Genomic DNA, 19,807 nt, shown 5'->3' with positions numbered 1-19,807 from the left:
ATGTCACTTTCCTGGTCTGCACGATCACCAGACTTATTTCCATTCAACATGTATGGGACTCGATTCGTTGCCATCTATTCCGATCTTTCGAACTGGTGACAAATCTTGACCAGTTTCACCACCAGGTGAAAAAGCGTGGGATATTTTCCAGGGTGACACCAGCACTTCTATAACCGTTTCTATGCACAGTGCTGTATCCAAGAGGTACAAACTTATTGATACGGACTTCAGACACACCTGGACCCTATGTGCACGATTATGTACTGTGTATAATCTGTCTCTGTGTACAAAGCTCTCATTTTACGTGCGATTGATTTCTGACTGATCGTTTTTTCAATTTCTACTAGAGTATATATATAAAAAATTGTATTTGAATTTATCATTTTATACAATTTTATGAGGGAACGAATAAAAAGAAATATGTCAAATAAAAATGAGTCAAAGGTAAATGATTTACATTTTCTTCTATAATACAAAATAATATAAATAATAAAATATGTTACTCATTTCTTCCAGATAAAACAAGTATTTCGATCTAATGCGTTCTACTCCTTTATGATTAATCAATTAAAAACCAATTATTGTACTGTGAATCGTTTTTATTTTTCATCTTCTTTATAGTGCGTCCAGTAAGAGAACGTCTCTGACAGCTCGCAGTGACATTGCCACTACTCGCGTGTCGAGGTTTTTTTCGATGCAACTGTAGTGGCAATTTAATTAATGGTATAAGACAGAGTGATCGTGGTTGGTAACACTGGTATCAAAGTAGGGCCTGCAATGTCCCACCGCATGTGGTAAGAAACGTCAGAGACCATCTCTTGTTGGCCGTGCTATAGTCTTCATGGTATAACCAAGGAACGTTAAACAAAAGATTTCATCTCAGTAACAATTCAGAAGTACAGGTACTTATCACTTTTATTGGAAAAAAATTAAAAATCAATTTAGCACATCAATATGGAGTTGGACCATCTTTTGCCTTCAGAACAGCTTTGATGCGATGTGGAATTGTGACATAGAGGTCGTGAGTGGTAGTAACTGGAATATTAGAGCATTCCATTTGCAGTGCATCACTCAGTTCTGTGACAAAAGATGGAGGCAGAAATCAGTGCCGAATTTGTGTCTTCACAATGGCCCAGAGATTTAATTATATTTAAGTCTGTGGATTGTACAGGCCAAGGAGACGTTCAACTTTATCCTCAAACCACTCCGCAATAGCTGTGTGACTGGTGCATTATCATTCTGAAATCTGGCGTGAAAACATCTGGACCATACGATGCACCATGATCCCCTAAACTAAAGACGAATATTGACACTATCGATAAGTGTCAGCATAGGACCACGATATTGCGGCAACAGCATAACAGATCCAACGCCATGTTTCACGATTAAACAGACATTACGGCTCATATGCTTCTTTGGGCGTCCGCCACACACAAACCTGGCCTGTGTTTGAAATAAGGCGAATGACTACATCTGACCTATCACACATTTCCAGTCATCGGCCATGTAACCCAACCCCGATGTCCGTCTCATGTAACTTGCGGCGGATTGTGATTGTTAACGCAGGCTGTAGGTTGCTGCTTCAGTCCCTACATCACTTGCATCCAGTCGCACGGTGGTTGTGAATGACAATGCGTGTTAACCCTCGGCGGAAATTGAGTTTCCTTGGAACTACTATTCCTCTTCGTCGATGTGAGTCATCACTTTATACACTGTCCCTCACGACACACCTCACACACTTGCCACTTTCATCATGCAAGTACAACATATTCGAATGTCAACAATTTGCCCTCCTTGGAAAACAGAGGTCACCAATTTTACGCTATCATCGTTCGTTTGGTCAGTTCATTGCTTGCTGGTATTTTACTGCTCCTCACATAGCACGGTGTTATCCTGACACACCAAAACCAACAATATGATACTGCAGTCGCTGCCTGACTGTTGCCAACCCACACATTAACGTGTTTCCATTAAACTGATATGTATCTGTACGTAAAAAATGTTGGAGAATGTTACGAATAATGTATCAAAATCCAATAATTGAAATTAACAATACACAGATGTCAAAAAAGTTACGGTAATTCCAAATGAAAAATGGCGCCTTCTCTCTCACACACACAAACAGTCTATGATTACATGGTAATTGCAAGAGATACCCATACCTAACTTTTCTGAACGTGTTTAAGTGTAGAACTGAAAGTATCTTATATTGTATTTGTACAATTTAAGACGTTTGTAAACCTTTACATGCCCGTTTGGGTACAAAACCTCACAAACCAAAACCCTGCCACCCAAAATCTCGTCATACCCAAAATCTCGCATGGCCAAAACCTCGCGGCCCTGATCTCGGGACATAGAATCTCGTCTGATCTAAACTACACGGGACGTAATCTCGCCTGAGAAGAAATGTCGTCAGTATAAAACGTCGTCCCGACGATTTCTTCCATGTAGAATGCTCTATATATTGCTATATGTATATATTTTGTAATAAAACATAATTGCATTAAAATAATGAGAAGAAAAATTCTAACGCGTGCTTTGAAAATCTATCCTATATAAAAATGAAATTACTATGTTTGTGACATCATACCTCTTGACCTACCCGATCGATCTAGATGAAATTTTTAACATAGATGAGGTTCGGGCCTGGGATGTATTTTATAATTTCATTTTGACGTTACAACGAAGGGGAGGGGAAATATTTAAAAATAAATAAAACTTAACTAACTCCTGAACCACGAGACCAATCTCTATCTAATTTGTCACACAGATCAGGTTAAGAGCTTGGGATGGTTTTTATCTTTTCACTTTGACGGGAATGGGGAGGGGGAGATATATAGAAATACATAAAAATGAAAGTGGCTGCGTTTGTAAATTAATAACTCTTGTTCCACTCGACTGGTCTCGATCAAATTTTCAACATATATGGGGTTTAAGCCTAGAATGGTTTTTATTTCATTTTGATGGTGACCTTAGGAATTTCTAACAAAATCTAATAATATTTATGAAAGTATGAAATAACATCTGAGTTTTTACGTCCCTCGATTATATCTCGTAAGTTAAAGGAAACATAGATGATCAGGATGAAGGAAATGCTGGAATGAAGAAAGTGGGAGGAAACGGGAATACGCCGAGAAAGCCCACGCTCACGATGTTTTGTATCTTCTTCTTCTCCTTCTTCTTCTATTATTATTATTATTATTATTATTATTATTATTATTATTATTTGTAATATGGAATTGCATATTAAGAAACTCATTGGGTAAATTTTAAGAAAAGGTTTCATTCCGCAAGGTTTGGCCAACCGAGATTTTGGGTCCACGAGGTTTTTGGACGGCAAGGTTTTGACCAGGCGAGATTTTGACCAACGAGGTTTTGGGTGGCGAGGTTTTGGCCACGCAAGATTTTGGTCGGCGAGGTTTCGGCCGCGAGATTTTGTCCGTATCCCCTTTACATGCCTTTGTTATATGTAGTTAGTGTAATGTCATCCAAATTGACCTCCGCCGACAAACTGGAGGATACGATTACAAGTGACAAGTATAGGCACAATAAAATAGTTAAGCTGGGCACGGTGAAAACAGAGGAAAAGAAAATACACACACACATTATATATATATATATATATATATATATATATATATATATATATATATATATATATATATATATATATATATATATATATAAACAATAATAGAGTCAAAATGTTATACAATGGAATAGTAAATAGTAATTTTTGTATGTAAATCCCGGTTTTTCTTTTATCTTTTTTCATGAGACCATATTTTCTATCTAGTAAAATTTCATTCAAATTTATAAATTGTAAATAAATATGCGCGTCTCTGGTTAATGAATAACAGTAATTGCTAAACTTGAGACGATATATAAAATAAAAATTAGTTTCTGAAATCAAAAGAATGCACATTAATCAAAACTTTTCACTTACGTTACTAACTTATCAACAGAAAGTTGCAATTATCATCCACCAAGTCAAAGATGTAAAAATATTTACTTATGGGTAAAATCAAATTACGAACATATAATAACGTACTATATATATTTTTTCGATCACTGACTCTAAGTAATATAGCAGAGATGTATTATTCCTTCTAATAAAACTAGAGTGCACAATTTTTACTCCTCAAATTGAAACAATTTTAAATACAAAATGTACTTTCCCCGGAAAGTCTCTCTATTAATTTTTTAAAAGTTGGTGTTTACTAAACGCAGAAAGGGCTTATTGCTTTGAAGGTTAAATATAAACATGGCAATTTCATTCAGAGATACAGGGTGTCCTAGAATAAATGGAAAATAAGGCAGGAGGTAATTTCTTGAGCAAATATATTAAATATGTTCCTTAGTAATATCGGTAAAGTTGATAATAATTTGCATGCTAGATGGCTCTGACGCTCCAAACCATGAACGGGATATAGGGAAGATTCTGCAGAGGATGAGGTGAAAGTATCAATGTAGAATGTGACTGAATAATGATCTTTATTGACTAATGTAACCGACGTGATACTGATATTACTAGTGCATTAACTGTAGTTACACACTGTGGTTATTAGCAGTGTAAGGAGTACTCGACGTGTGTAGGTATGGGTATAGCGATTACTTGTGTTAATAGTCGTCTACATGCGCCAAACGTGTGAAAATGGTGTTATACACATACTGTACTGTATACACATAATGAGGAATATGCACATACTGTATATATTAACTATGTGTAACGTACGCGCTCAGCAAGTGAACTATGAACGCTTTCCCCCTCGACGGATCCCCACTAGGAAGACATTTGTACGTTTACATTAGCGCCTACATGAGACGAGTTGTATTGCACCTATCAGTCACGAACGTGGGCGTTAGAAAAATGAGCGCATCCTCAAAATGGATGAGGAGGTTACTGCCATGGTCAGCAAGAATCCAGGAACCAGTACACGACAAGTGAGCAAGCAGTTACGGCGAAGTCTGTACGGTGCGATGCACATGCACAATATCTATACCCATACCATCTGCAATGGACCCAGGTTTTCCAATCGATTGATAACGATTCACATTCTGCCATGGTTTCGACAGCAGTATCTGGGTTCAGCATTGGCAACAAAGCGCTATTTACGAACGCAGCATCCTTTAGACGTGACGACATTATCGATTTTCATGACCGACATGTAGGGACGGAGGCAAACCCGTATGCAACAGTAGGAGCCCATCAACAGCTGTTTTATCGGACCGCATGTACTACCAGCGCGGCTAACTGAACGAATGTAGAGCCACTTCTGGACAACGTTTTCCCTATGTTGCTGGACGATATTCCATATGAGACGACAAGGATCATGTGGTATATGGACAATGGGGCTCCTGTTCATTTCTCTAGAAAGGCACTGCAGTCTTAGATTGACCTTCCGCATCAGGTGTATCAGGTGGATTGGACGTTATGGCCTCTCCGCTCACCTGAGTTGTACCCTCTCAACTATTATCCGTGGGAACATGTGAAATTCATTGTGTACGAGAAATCAGTCTCTGACCTGCTTCCTTACATGAATGCATTCAAACTGTGTTCACACACATCCAAAACATGCTCGGTATTTAGGTCCAAGTGTGAGACTTCATTTAGCGCCGTGTCCGTGCCTGTCTCTAAGCCAACGGTAACAATTCGAACATCTGTTGTAGGGATACTCTGATTTGTTTCATTAAATCATACCAATAGTGTTCCTGTGTTTTTCTTGTTCTCCCTTATTGTCCTTAGTCCAATATTTTCAGAGTTATCGAGCCGGCAAAACATCAACTTGTAACCTATACTTCTCCGGAACACATTTCCTCTATTCGCCTCAAGGAATCAGCTCCTGTCTTACTTCTCATCTGTTCTGGGACTTCCTGTATATTTAGCAAGATATATGGAATACGCTAAAAAATTTCCTTTCAATTAAATCAGTTACATCATTTTATTTACTTAAATTAGTAATGATAGAAAGATATTTACAGCAAAGCTATCTTTTACAATCTCGTTTCGCTTTGAATCGTAGCAACAACAGTTCGTTTGTATAACATGCAAACAACTAGAAGACAATGAAAATATCAGCGGCGGCTGGTACTATATGTTGCATGGTTGTGCAACCGGATATTTTTTTTAAATACTAAAGATATTTTTAGGTATTAAAGTAGTGTGTCAGTAAAAAATAAACCTTTTCTCTTGAGCTCAAAACAGTATTGATGCATTTCTAAAAAATGCAATAAAAAACTGAAAGAAAGAGAGTGATTTACATTTCCGGTTGCAGTAAGCGTTGCCACTAGAAGCAGTAACATTGAGCATATGGCAGCAAGCTCCTATCTCTTAACATGAGGAAGTGGAGTTATTCCTGCGTCGCTGCTATCCTCCCGTATTGCTTCTTTCCAGTTGCACCTTTTTCTGCCACTGGTATATAGTCAGCTTCTGTAATAGTTACGAATCACTCCGCTTGGCAGCGATAGACTCAATTGATAGAGTGAGTGAGATATAGATGCTTGGAAAAAAGAAGTTATTCACAAAACAGAAACTCGCAAAGAACAAATACGCGTCTGGTGGTAGCAGGGGCGGATTCAGGCTGAATGTTTGGGGGAGGGCGGTCGTTCGAAGTCAATAGGTTTTATTTTACATTTATAATACAAAGGTGAAAATTCTTGTTATAGGTTTTATTTTTAAAATAAAACATATCTTATTTTGGGGGGAGAGGATCGAGTCTTGAAGCAGAAAATGTCTTACCACTGGTCTAATTTTTAGGTCTGTGTCTTTCGTGCACATGATCCCGTGTTCGATTTTCGGTGGAGAGCATAAAAAATTAATCTCAGATCATTCACTTTCAATACCCATCTGTCTTCTTTAGCCTAAATTGCTGGAATGTTAAACTAATATTATTTTTTTCTCATTTTCGAAGGAAAAAATCTTAGATTTCATACTTCTTTATAGTAGAACAGCAGATAAAAATACGTGGTTACTGAAAATGGACTCTGTCCCTTATATTCATACAAAGAAATGCTAAAGGATTTTCCTCTTCATATTTCCTGAATATTTTTTGGATAAGACTCAAGAATGCTGGGGGAAGGGAACACTTGCGCGTACTACACATCTTTGATATTGCAACATTGCAACCGATGCTTCTACAGACCACGAACCGCTACTGGAAAATATACGAAACTTTAAGTATCAAAAGCATTTCCGTTCATTTCATTCCGTCAGTGCCAACGCAATGAACCTGTCGGAAATTTAAAAGACTGGATTCGATCAAATTTATGAACGTTAGACAAATGAACGACGTCATAAATTTCGCCGACTTACAATTCAGATTACTGCATGGTTATACAGTTGTCTTCTCTCCTCGGTAAAGAGACTTAGGGTCGATTTTCGGTTGGAGCTCATGAGATTTGGATGTTATGATAAACTGCATCCCGCTATGTAATGTAGTCTTAGTATTGACCAAAAAAAATCTAAAACAACAGATGATATTTTGTTTTATACGGCAGAAATGAACAAAGGAACCATATCATCGGCTGTCTAACATAGTGACGTTTTTCTTCCTTTCTTTCGAAACTGAGATATCTTGAAATACGTCGCTACGTTAATTTAAGTAAAAGTGCATTTTGAGATATGTACTTTTTTGAGCTGATAAATATAATCATAAACCACATCAAAATGGCAATAACTCGATTAAAAAAAAAAAAAAACAATTAAACATGTCACTATGTTAGTCAATCGATGATAGGTAAATTGTTTGTGCTTTACCCAAAGGAAGATTGTATACTCTACTTACCTTAAAATGGAGGTAAGGCAGCGAAGCATGGATACTCTGTAAGCGAAGCCAGTTTTCAAAATGTCTGTGGAGATACTCTGAAATAAAAACTGTACACCAACAAATAGTACAAAAAGTTTACTAACCTTGAACAAACTATTTTTCCGTTGCTGCTCAATTTCAGGCGGTACATTTTCATTCACTGACGATGTAATTTTTTTCTCGCATAAAAATGGATTCTTTCTCTGTTCTCGTTGCACAGATGGCATAGATCGGATTTGTTTTCGTTTCTTATATTCTCCCACAACATTTTGAATGTCTTTTTCAGTAGCCACGGTGTAAATAGAATCCATTGATTCATCATCATCTAGGTTTGAGCCGGCATCAACACCGTCTTCTGTTGACCTTTGTGTTTTGAAGTCTTGTGCTGTTATTCTGCACTTGGGTTGCTCATCTACATAATCTTCCATATCGCTGCTGTCAGAAGAATCCTGTGCAAAGTCTGATAAAGCAAATGGTTTAATTTCGTTCCTTAATGCAGTCTTAGGTGTTTCATCTACAGACTCAGTTGTATTTTCCGAAGTTGAGGGTAGATCAGTAATTTTTTCTTCCGTAATATTTGATAAATTCGACTCCTTTACTATATTGTCAGTTGAAATAGATTCTTTTCTTTTGATTTCTGGGAAATCATCGGGCTGAGCAATCAGGAAAAACATTGGTTGGTCAGATATTTGGTCAATTGCTGAGTGGTGACCATCTTTATCCAATACCACATCAACATATATTTCACACAAATCGTTAAAACTTTGTCGCAACATCGTTATGAACGACGGTCCATTCTCCGCTTCAAGTTTATCACTATCCTGTATATCTGCATAGTCGTCACCATTAATTTGTTGATGTTCCAGTAACATCTTCACTTTTTCTGGTGTCACCTCATTCTGATAAACTTCATGTAAACATAAATCAAACAACGTCACTGCTTTAATTGTCCATGAAGCACCTGCTTGTTTATACAAGTTAGCAGCTCTTTCCAAATGAGCGACCTTCTGAACTAAAAACTTCAAACCCGGACGTGAGTCAAAGTCAATAGCACTCTTATACGACAAGTCTAGGCAATCGAGTAATATTTGTATATGCTTAGGATTCATATAACTTATTAATCCTTTTAACTGTTTCTGATGAGTGGAAGAGCTTCCTGGAAGTTTGGAATTTCCATCAACAGGTGTCGCTGCTGGACTTTGAAGCAGAACGTTAGCAAGACTAAAATGAATAAGAAAAAAGAAAAACAGGGTTAGTTATGCACACTTCTTATGTAACTATGGAGTAATATACATAAATAATTAACATTTCAAAATGCACCACCATGTTTCATTTTATTTTATTTCCTTCTTTTTTGACAATCTTGTAGAAGATATTGGACTAATAAATAAGTGAATGAATGAATGAAAAATAAGAAGTTGTTCTAATGGTTAGATTATAATCATATCTTTCTCCTGCTACGCAAATGATTTAAGAATTGAGCTTTCACTAGTTTTCTTTATTTTTGATATATCTTTTTCCAATACCTGTAAGTATAGGAAATTTTACAGAATCCACTCACTCCATTAAGTTAAGACTTCGTTTATAAAACTAAAATACCTTATATGAGGCGATCTGGATAAAGAGTGCGCACTCAATAAAAGTTTGTTTTGGAAAATATGCATTTAAAACTTTCTTCCTAAGGAAAAACTCAACAACACGTTCCTGTATTTATTAGTTATTATTATTAACTTTCTTATTATTACCACTGCTGAAATTCCTATAATTACTATCGAATCATAGTTATTACTCTTCATTCTTTTCATTTTGGATACACAGAACAGTATGAATGAACATTAAAAGAATCTGAAACAAATATAAAACTAGACAGAGCAAACCAATATTTGTACAAAAGATTGTTGGCGAAAAAAACATTAATTATAAAATCAAGGTTCTTCATGTTGAGTTCGCTCTTCCTACCCAGAACGCCTCATTTACTATACAGGGTAGCTACAAACACTTGTTACCGCTTGATGAATGCTAACGTAAGTTTTCCCGTTACTCCTTTATAAATGCACATGAAACAAAACTTAGGCCTGCATCCATATCGACTTACCCCCGTGCAAGAATTATCGGATGCAGACGTGAATCAGAGAGTGAGGCATATGCGGCACTCCTTTAGACGTTCGACACAATACCAAAATAAGGCAAAATGATCTTTACCGATGAGTGTGCAATTTACAGGAGTTTTCGCGCACGCAATGTTGTCTTTTGGTCCAAGGACAATCCACACTTTTATTAACTGATGGATCAGAATCCCCCGCATGTGATGATATAGGCAGGCGTGGACACCAGACGCGTGTTTGGGCCGTTCTTTTTCGACGGTGTTGTGAATCACTAGCGATACGTGGACATGTTGCAGAACTGGTTTGTTCCTCTCTTGGAGGAGCACGGAATCAGAGACATCTTGGTTTCAGCATGATGTCCATTATGCCCATTATGCCCTCGCCGTACGCAAATATTTTACGAAAGTCTTTCTAGGCGTTGGATTGTTCGTGGTAGTCCGGATCTGCCCGCAACACTTGACTGGACACCACGAAGCCCAGACCTCACCACCTGTGATAATGTGCTATGGGAATTCATAAAGGGCATCGTTGTACAAAACCGTTACAATACCACTGCCGAACTGACAGAAACTGTGAAACAAGCTTTCACTCAAGCTCCACCTGCAATGCTTCGCAAAATGTCACACAGAACCTGGCGGTGTATTATCCTTTGTCATGACAATGACGGTCGATAGATTGATCCTTTGGACAATTAATGTTTCCTATCTCAATAAAAATTCTCGAAAGCATTGTTGTTCGTGTCATTCAGTCCTTTCCGTGTAGTTAGACACGTACGTTTAGTGCTTTATGTTAATTATTATTAGGGATAACGGGACTTTTTGGCTACCCTGTAGATCAAGTTGAGTTGAGTTGAGTTGATTTTGACATCCCGTTCAGCAGCAAGGCTATATGAGACGTGGACCTACTGATTAACGTGAATTCGAACCACATGAGCTCCCGCCAGGAATCAAACCCGGGTCTCCCACGTCAAAGGCGCGTACGCTAACCGCTTAGCCACGAAGGAGCTCCTTGTAGATCAAGTGTTTCAGTGTTAATAACTGCTATTAACAATTCATTAAGTTCAATAATCGCTCAAACAAAGTAAGCAGTAACAGAAGAAGGAACAATAATTTTAAAATTAACTGCATACGAGGGTGGATCAAATACAAAAGAAACTTCTTAAATAGGCACCGAATAATTTAACCTCGTAGATAGACAATAACGAGCGGACGGCAGGTAAATGATTCAGTTGTGCAATATATACTTATTTAGCTTTTAGGACTGGAGTGTTAAAATAGCAGAAATTTTGCACACACATTGCGTACACAATTTAGGACTGATACATTTTCAAATTCTCTATTGTATAAGTGGAAGAAATTCATCTAAGAAGGCCGGCAAGATGCTCATAATTTAACTCACGTTTATTAAGCCTAAAAATATCATTATGCTGCACAACATTCAGCATATTTAAATATTATTCACGACGACCAACGAATAAATGTTTGTGATCTATGTGTAGTAACTAATACAAGTTACGGAGATGTGCAGACAGTTATTACCACAAAGCTTCAATTCCGAATAATTGTTGAAAGATAGATGTCAGGACTGCTGAACGTAAATCGCAATATGTCGAGTTCTTTTGAATCGCTTTGGACTGCGAAGGATTCGGTAATTACACTTAAGACTGACATTGAGAACATTCGCATCGGAAAGCTAAGGATTCTGCCTAATGATTTCGAACCAATGGGACTAATCAATCTCTCTTTACAACTAAAATTATTTGATAAAATTTATATATATGGTCAAATGTGGAAAGATTCATTTCAGGAGAACCAGTGATTTTCTATGATATGAACTATATCTATGATTTATGAAATATTTTTGGTTTTAGCTGCGTAGGAACGAATTTGAGACATATTATTATTATTATTTTCAATTGGGAGACAAAACTTTTGACAGATGATTTTCATAAAAAGGGGTGAATCCATCATTTTCGAAGGCCAGAAAGCGATTTAAATAGATGCGATAATGGAAAACTGTTTCAAGCGTTTTGGAACTTTGATGAACTCGATTTTCTGAGATGAATTAAACGTAGTTAGCTGTACATAAGTTTATCTTATTGCTTATTGTTTGAAGGACAAGCACTTTTATAACGGTTTCAATACAGCAAATTAAAAAAAAAAAAAAAATATATTTGATCCACTCTTGTAATTCCCTCTGTTGCAGTTGAAACTCTTACCTAGTAAATAAAGGGTTATTCAAATAGCGTGCCGGTTTTGGATCGTCTGGGAAATTTTTGTTTCTCGGTTGCCGACATTGTTTTGTATTGTTGCTCTACCCACAAACATTCCGACTTTCGCCTTAGTCTGAATTTCTCGCATTTCTTCAGTCTGTGACTAGCCATGGAGCAGTTTACTATAGCGCAATGTGTGCTAATTGTGAAAACTTTTTATCAGAACGGTGAAAGTTATGCAGCAACTGTCAGGCTACTTCGCGCGGTCCAGGGGCGAAATGAGGCACCGAATGAATCAACAGTTCACAGACTTACGAAAAAGTTCACTGAAACGGGTTCAACAGTGAACATTAAAAGTCCTGGGAGTCGTCGTAGTGGTCGTTATGGAAACTTGTCAGGCAGTCATAGCGAATTTCACGTACAGATTTATTGCATGCCAGCGCAGTAGAGGTCATATGCCCGACGTCATTCACTCTACCTGAAATCGGAATGTATGATGAATATGTTTATGAACTTTGTTAGTGTGTTTTGAAAACATAAAGTTCATAATTTGATGTGACAGAACCGGCGCACTTTTTGTGAATAACCCTGTAGCAAAAGGATAGGATTTCTAATCTACCACCTTCATACATAAGGTAATTGTGTTTACCTTTAGATGCAAGAATGACAATGATTAACAGGCCAATGATTATCTTCAATACATCGGAAGAAGTATTCATATGATCAGAATACAGACTTCAATTCTTTAAACTAATGATTTACCCAAGCCCAAGTTTTTTTTCCCATATCCATTCTTTTACTAAGCTGTTCTTTCTAAGACACGCTCCTCTGACTAGATGCTGACTTTAATCTTAGTCAATCATTCACGGAACAAAAATTAAAATATTAATGAAACTAAATTTGTAATATTACAATAAGTGGGCAATGTCGTATACTGTCATACTGGATAATATACTAAAGCCACGACACAAGAAATATTTACCTAGGTACCACGTGGTGGGTTCCTTGCAAAAGTACACTTCCTACTGTCTGTAAGAGAATCTGATGTGCTAGAAGTCCCACAACAAGGTTCCTGAAAGGAACGCGGATAATGAAGAGATCTGGATTAAGAGTCTTTTCAACGTTAGGTGGATACAAAAGGAACACATAACTTCTTTCGTCGCTGTCATCACACACAATGGAAGATTGAGATGAAGGTACATCCTCTACGGCACGCTGACCTTCTAGCAGAAAGACCTGAAAAATATTCATACATCTTTATATTAATGTTAAATATATTATTTATCAATGTATGTGCATAATCAATTTTTTTTTTAACTTATTTATTTTAAAATATTATTACGAATGGATCTTCTCGTCTTATCACAAATAGACACTCGCAAATACATTTTGCAGTATCATATGCTTCTAGAAGTTATCTGTGCGTTCAGAAGAGCACAACGAATTGGTAAGACTACGACCACAAAAGAGCAGATGAGTGAACATGTTTCTACAAAGGTGTGATGTAGTAGTGTATGCAGAATTTTTTCACGGGAGGGAGTCAAGCTTTCAAGTTGCATACCGTTTCAGGATTTTTGTACATATATCTCAATCCCCTTATCTAATATTATAAATGTTAATATGGTAAATGTTTGTTTTTTCATACTATCTTTGTCAACGGAGGGGGTTGAAACCTTAAAATCCATCCTTTGTGTATATCACTGGTATAATATTCCACGCAATTTTTCCATAATTTATTGTATCATGTCATTACTTGCATTTGTTAGAATATTACATATTCATTCTCTTTTTTTCTATTACTTTCTTTGTATTTTTTATGTAATTATATTATGTACAATCTCAATTCTTTGCAAACAACCAATCTATGAATACTGTGAAGCAGCGTTTTTGAAACTGCGAACGTTTTATTAGTTAGAATGTTCTACGGACCACCCTACTCTTATCCACCTTATCATTTTTTCTTGTGTTTTGAGCATATGTCAGTATACTTATATTTTTAAAATAGTATTAGTTAATATTACCTTAATTTTACTCGTATATTGGTATTAATGGTATGCTGTATGGGATTATTTTTCTAATCTTTACCTGTCTGAGATTCTGATTTTTGTTATATTTTTGAACTAAATATGCAATCTAAGAGGACCACAAAGGCGTACCTTGAGGGTAACAGTTTGAGAAAAGCTGCTGCAGAGTATTTAATTCACTTCATTTTCTACACAAACAAAATAATATGTATTTTTTGCTTCAATGTACAGGATCTGTATTTTAAATAATGAGAATATATTTGTCCTGATGCGACTATACGTCAGAACGCGCTGGGACCAGACGGAGTCGGTATTGTGAGGTTCGACCTTGAAAACGCTCCAAGCGCAGTTGCCTGCTGGCTTCCATTGAGGCTTGATTACGCGCGGCGTGGATGTCTGCAAAGATGTGTGTGCAGGAGCAAAATGCAGCAAAGCACTGAACAGTGTTACGCAATCAAATTTTGTGTTCGCCTTGGAAAATCTGGTGCAACAACGCTGGAAATGATTCGGCAAGCGTACGGCAGTGAAAGTTTATCACAATCTCAAGCTTTTGGGTGGCACAAAATGTTCAAAAAAGGCCGGGAGAACGCGGAGGACGAATCCCGCGCAGGTCACCCGTTAACCTCAAGAACCGGAGACAACGAACGTGTGCGAGATTTGCTGAACTCGGACCAGCGTTTAAGTTTCGTTTTATCGCAGATACGCTAGGAACCGATAAAATGATTGTTCACAAAATCATCACCGGGGATCTTGGGATGTGGAAAATTTGCGCCCAGTTCGGCCCGAAAGTTTTGACGAACCAGTCAATGCAAAACCGTGAGGTCGTTTCGAAAGATCTTTTGAAATGAACTGACGAAAACGCTCGTGTTTGAACAATGTCATTACCAGAGATGAAAGATCTTCGAGTATGACTCACACAAAACAGCAGAGCACCGAATAACACACTCGCATCGCCTCGACCCCCCCCCCCAAAAAAAAAAAAACTCGTATGTCCAAGTCCAGAATCAAAGCACTGCTGTTCGTGTTTTTCGACAAGAAAAATTTGGTTTACTCGGAATTTGTGCCTGAAGGACAGAGAGTCAATGGCGCCTTCTACGTGGAAGTGTTAAAAAGATTGCAGAGACGGGTCAATCGAGAGCGACCAGAAATTGCCGCCGATTGAAAGCTCTATCATGACAACGTGCCATGTCACACTTGTTTCGTGATTACAAAGTACCTGAAAAAAAAAACTAGCATCACAACGATTCCTCAGCCTCTCTACAGCTCCGACCTTGCCCCTGCAGACATTTTCCTTTTTTCCAGAGTGAAAAAAAAAACTCAAAAGACACCTCCACAGAACCCTGGATGCTGTCAAAGCGGCTTGCACGCGTACTCTGAAAGCTGTTCGAGTCATTGACTTTCAGGGAGCGTACGAAGCGTGGAAAACTCGCCTGCAGGTGTTGACGCTCAAGGAGCATCTTTGGAAACTACTAAAGGTTGGTTGCGATATCTGTGATAAATTTTGTTTTTAGGATTTATTCTTATTACTTAAAATACAGACCCTGTATTAGGAAAAATAAAAATATACTTAATGTAGTAGTTACCAAAATAAATTACAGAAATTTGCTGGAAAAATGTACAATGACTGACTGTCTTTTAATTCAAATAATAACTTAAATCTGAAGGAAGGATAGGTCTATTAGGGATCAGAACCTTCTCCAAAATCCTCAACTTTCCACTGCAAATAAAATGTCCCTTATTTCCCAACTTCCACTCTTAATTATAATTCGTTATCTATAAAGCATTCAATTTAATACCTGAAAATTCTTACAAGATGTAAATTGTCGTAGAACATACGTACATGGTCCTTAATAAACCTTTTTCACGTTTAATGGGAGAAAACCCATAACGACTGAATTTCTTGAGTAGCGAAAACTAACCAAAAATAAAAAATAAAAATAAATCAATAAAAAAGAATAAACTGTCCGAATCTCGAATTTCGAGACACAGGAAACGACATTAAACATCAGACCACATAACAGTGAGGAATTATTTATCTTAAAATGAAGAAATTGTATATCTATTCTTTTCTATGAATACTTTCAAGAAACATTCCAAAACATTTCATGTTATTTAAGAAAAAGTAAATAGCATACAAGATTGAAACATTAATTTCTGAAAGCCACACTTAGTTGTATCTGATATAACCTTACCTGTTGCGCAAGCTGCTTTAGTCTCTCATTTTCACGGACAGTGCAATCCTTCCTGGCAGCAACTTTAACAGAACCAACATCGCCATAGAAATTGTGGGAATCTGCATGAAATGATACCATCAACTGGCGAAGAGAATGCAGAGAGACACTGCAAGCTCTATGTACCGCTACACACGTAACTTCCCATTGTTCAGCAGTTAGTAGAGGTCCAGCAGTTAAGATTAGGTGTCTGGAATATACAATAAAACAAACTACATGTTAATTAGATTTTACAAAAAATATGCACATGTATTTTTTTTTTAAAAAAAAAAGGAAACCATGCATACATTTTGAGACAAGTGCCTTTTTCCAACAGTAACAGTACAAGAGCTTCAGAATATTTGTTTAGATAAAAACTACATTGTATATATCGTTTCATTTACGAGGGTCACTACGAAAGTTTTGAGATACGCATTGTTGTGGCACAGTATTTGAATTCCAACAATTGCGTTTGGTAGTGGTATCCAGAGCGAAGAAGCGAAGCAAGTTTCAACTCGCCTCGCTTATCGGCGTGGCCGTATTGCCTTCACTTGTTTGTTTATGTGAGCAGTATTCGGCTGTCTAGAATAGAGCTCGAAAGGGAACATTTTCTTGCAATGACCCTTTACAATTTCAAAAGTGGTTTGAACGAGACACAAAGCCTTGACCGTTTGCAGGGGGGCATTTGAGGACCTTGCTCCTTCCCGTGCTACAATTTTTCGGTGGTTTGGTGAATTCAGAAGAGGCCGGGCTTTGCTTAAAGATGAAGAGAGAGTTGGGCGTCCGGCAACAGCGTGTCAGATGAAAATATTGCCGCTGTGGAATAAATGATTCGAGAAAACCCTCGAACAACTTTCAAGGACATTGAATCTACAGTGAACATTGGATCGCCAGCAGTAACAAAAATTCTTCATGATCATCTTCGGCGTAAGGTTTCATCTCGTTGGGTGTCTCACACTTTCACTGAACAGCAGAAGCGCATGCGTGTGGAATGGTGTGAAGAAATGCTTGCAAGATTTGATGGAGGCAATTCTCGACGCGTCGCTGACATTGTTACTGGTGATGAGACTTGGATCTATCACTTTGACCCTGAAAATAAACGCCAGTCTTACAGTTTGGATCTTTCCAGACGAAAATCCACTCACGAAAGTGAAGCGACCGCGAAGTGTGGGGAAGAAGATGATCGCAACTTTCTTCTCCAAATCTTGCCATGTTGCAACTGTTCCATTTGAAGAACAAAGGACTGTTACTGCTCAGTGGTACACCACTGTTTGCCTAACAAAAGTGTTCCAGGAGCTTCGGGAACGGCGTCCAAGAACTGGATTGCGTGGGATCCTGCTTCATCATGACAACGCGTCCGCACACATAGCCAACATCACAATTCAGTTTTTAGAATCTACGGAGGTCAAACTTATGACTCATCCGCCGTATAGCCCTGACCTGGCCCCGTGTGATTTTTTTCTGTTCCCCAGGATCAAAGATCGCATGCGTGAGTAGAAGCTGTAGTGGCCCTGAAGAAGCTGCAGTGGCTTACGAGAATGAACTTTCAACACTTGAAGAAAAAGACTGGCAACACTGCTTCCAAAAGTGGTTTTCGAGGATGCAAAAGTGTGTACAGTGTAATGGTGAATACTTTCAGAAAATGTAAGTGCTAAATTGATTTTAAGTATGTAAGTTATTTCACATCTCAAAACTTTCTTAGTGACCGTCGTATTTGTGTGTGCGGTTAAGTCGTGAACTACTTTTCTTGTTTACAAGTTACGTCAGTCACATGCCAGGGTTGCCAGAGGTACTGGTTTTACTTAAGATTTCTTTCATACGCCATTTTTCAAGAAAATCAAAAGGATATGCTGAACCGAATCAAATTTAATGGGAGCAGTTGTGTACATACTTTAAGTCGTTGTGTACTGAATGCATAAAACTATTTAATATTCGGATGAAACAATAAAGCAAGTAGATAGCTGGACATTTAATCTTCCCATATAAATAGAACTTTAAAAACTTAAATAGTATTAAAAGAGAATATTAATATAATACTTTTACAGCAGTGGTGGAGCCAGAAAAAATATCACAGGACTAATAAACTGCCACGTCGAAGAAGCGAGTGGTTCGTGAGAACACAATGGTATATCACATTTTCCAACTTTCGAGTAAACCGAAAAAAAAAAGTTAAACATTTCTATGCAATTCAATGCAATAACACACATCAAACAAGCTTCCCTGCCATCTGCAGGTACATTTCTGAAATTTAACTAACTATAGTGGTCTGTCCTTGGATCCCAACATAATTTAATCGAAAGTGGTGTTTATACCATTATGTTTCAACTATGTACAGGATTATTATAAATGTTTGAAGCGATTTCATAAATTAACTCTAGCTCTAGTAATTGAGATATTGTAACAAAACTCAACAGTAACGTAGAAAAACTTAAAAAGTTTTGTTTGTTGCAGGTGTACTTCAGATTTCTCCCACGAGAGAGCAGCAGTGAGGCAAGATGGCGACAGGCGCCGAGAAAGTATTTCATGCCATGGACTCTACGCTCTCCTGACCTAACCCCATATGTAGATCTTTATTTTTTTGTGTGTGGGGGGTTATGTGAAAGATTTAGTGTTCACACCTCCTATACCAGCAAACCTGCCAGAACTGCGAGCCCGCATCAACAATGATTTTGAACTCATTGATAGGGACATGCTGCGCCGAGTGTGGAAAGAACTTAATTTTTGGCTTGATATATTTCGAATCACTAAGGGGGCACATATCGAACATTTGTAATCGTTAACAGAAACGTCTTTTGTGTTTTTCTATGTGTGTGAAAAAACTCATCGCAATACATACAGTAAGACAGTTATTATAGAGCTGTGAAATCGCTCCAATCATTTATAATAACCCTGTATATCTAAGCCGATGCGGTGACTATGTGTCACCGGCTGAAACGTTAGCCGCAAGGCCGGATAGGCTTTTACGTGCTTTTGTGACATCATGTTAACTATTTTATTTCAGTGCAAAGAGGTGAGACGAATTGCAGGGGATACAGTAGACAATAGTTTTCTTTATAGTCATATGGATTTGAAACTCTGATAAAATAGTTAATAAACAGATGGAAGTGCTCAACTCACTACCGCTACAATATATGAAGGGCTATAACTAGCTAGACGTGGCACGTTCAATGTGGTGATGCGTGGTCAATGCATCCGGTCTCAGATGTCATTATGTCTGACTTTCTGGACCTGAGTTCATTACTTCTTAATTCACGTAGTTCCCCCAATTGTGGTGGAAAATGAAATGAAATCTTTTAATTTAACGGCCCACGATTATGGCTTGGAGGCTAAGGGAGATGATCATACTGAACGAAATGGTTGAATGAAGAAAGTGGAAGGGAACAGAACATAAGAAAATCCATCAATGGTAGCTGTCCACCATAAGGCTTACTAGGCGCGAGCTGGGATCAAA

General features: G+C 37.7%; 1 protein-coding gene across 3 annotated transcripts in view; it reads right to left on the bottom strand.

Annotated features, from left to right (window-relative positions):
* LOC145662862 (brefeldin A-inhibited guanine nucleotide-exchange protein 3) overlaps positions 1-19,807 on the bottom strand; it is a 266,740-nt gene that overhangs the window by 36,888 nt on the left and 210,045 nt on the right. For all 3 annotated transcript variants that reach the window (XM_081728801.1, XM_081728803.1, XM_081728802.1), the window contains 3 exons: positions 16,339-16,567; positions 13,105-13,358; positions 7,910-9,026 (listed from right to left, as the gene is read on the bottom strand). In XM_081728801.1, the coding sequence (XP_081584927.1) occupies positions 7,910-9,026; positions 13,105-13,358; positions 16,339-16,567 (1,600 nt within the window). The remainder of the gene's footprint in view (positions 1-7,909; positions 9,027-13,104; positions 13,359-16,338; positions 16,568-19,807) is intronic.

The sequence above is a fragment of the Thermobia domestica genome, chromosome 10 (assembly GCF_964235325.1).
Source record: "Thermobia domestica chromosome 10, izTheDome1.hap1.1, whole genome shotgun sequence".
In the NCBI taxonomy this organism is placed as follows: domain Eukaryota; kingdom Metazoa; phylum Arthropoda; class Insecta; order Zygentoma; family Lepismatidae; genus Thermobia; species Thermobia domestica.
This window is presented reverse-complemented; position numbering and strand designations above follow the sequence as displayed.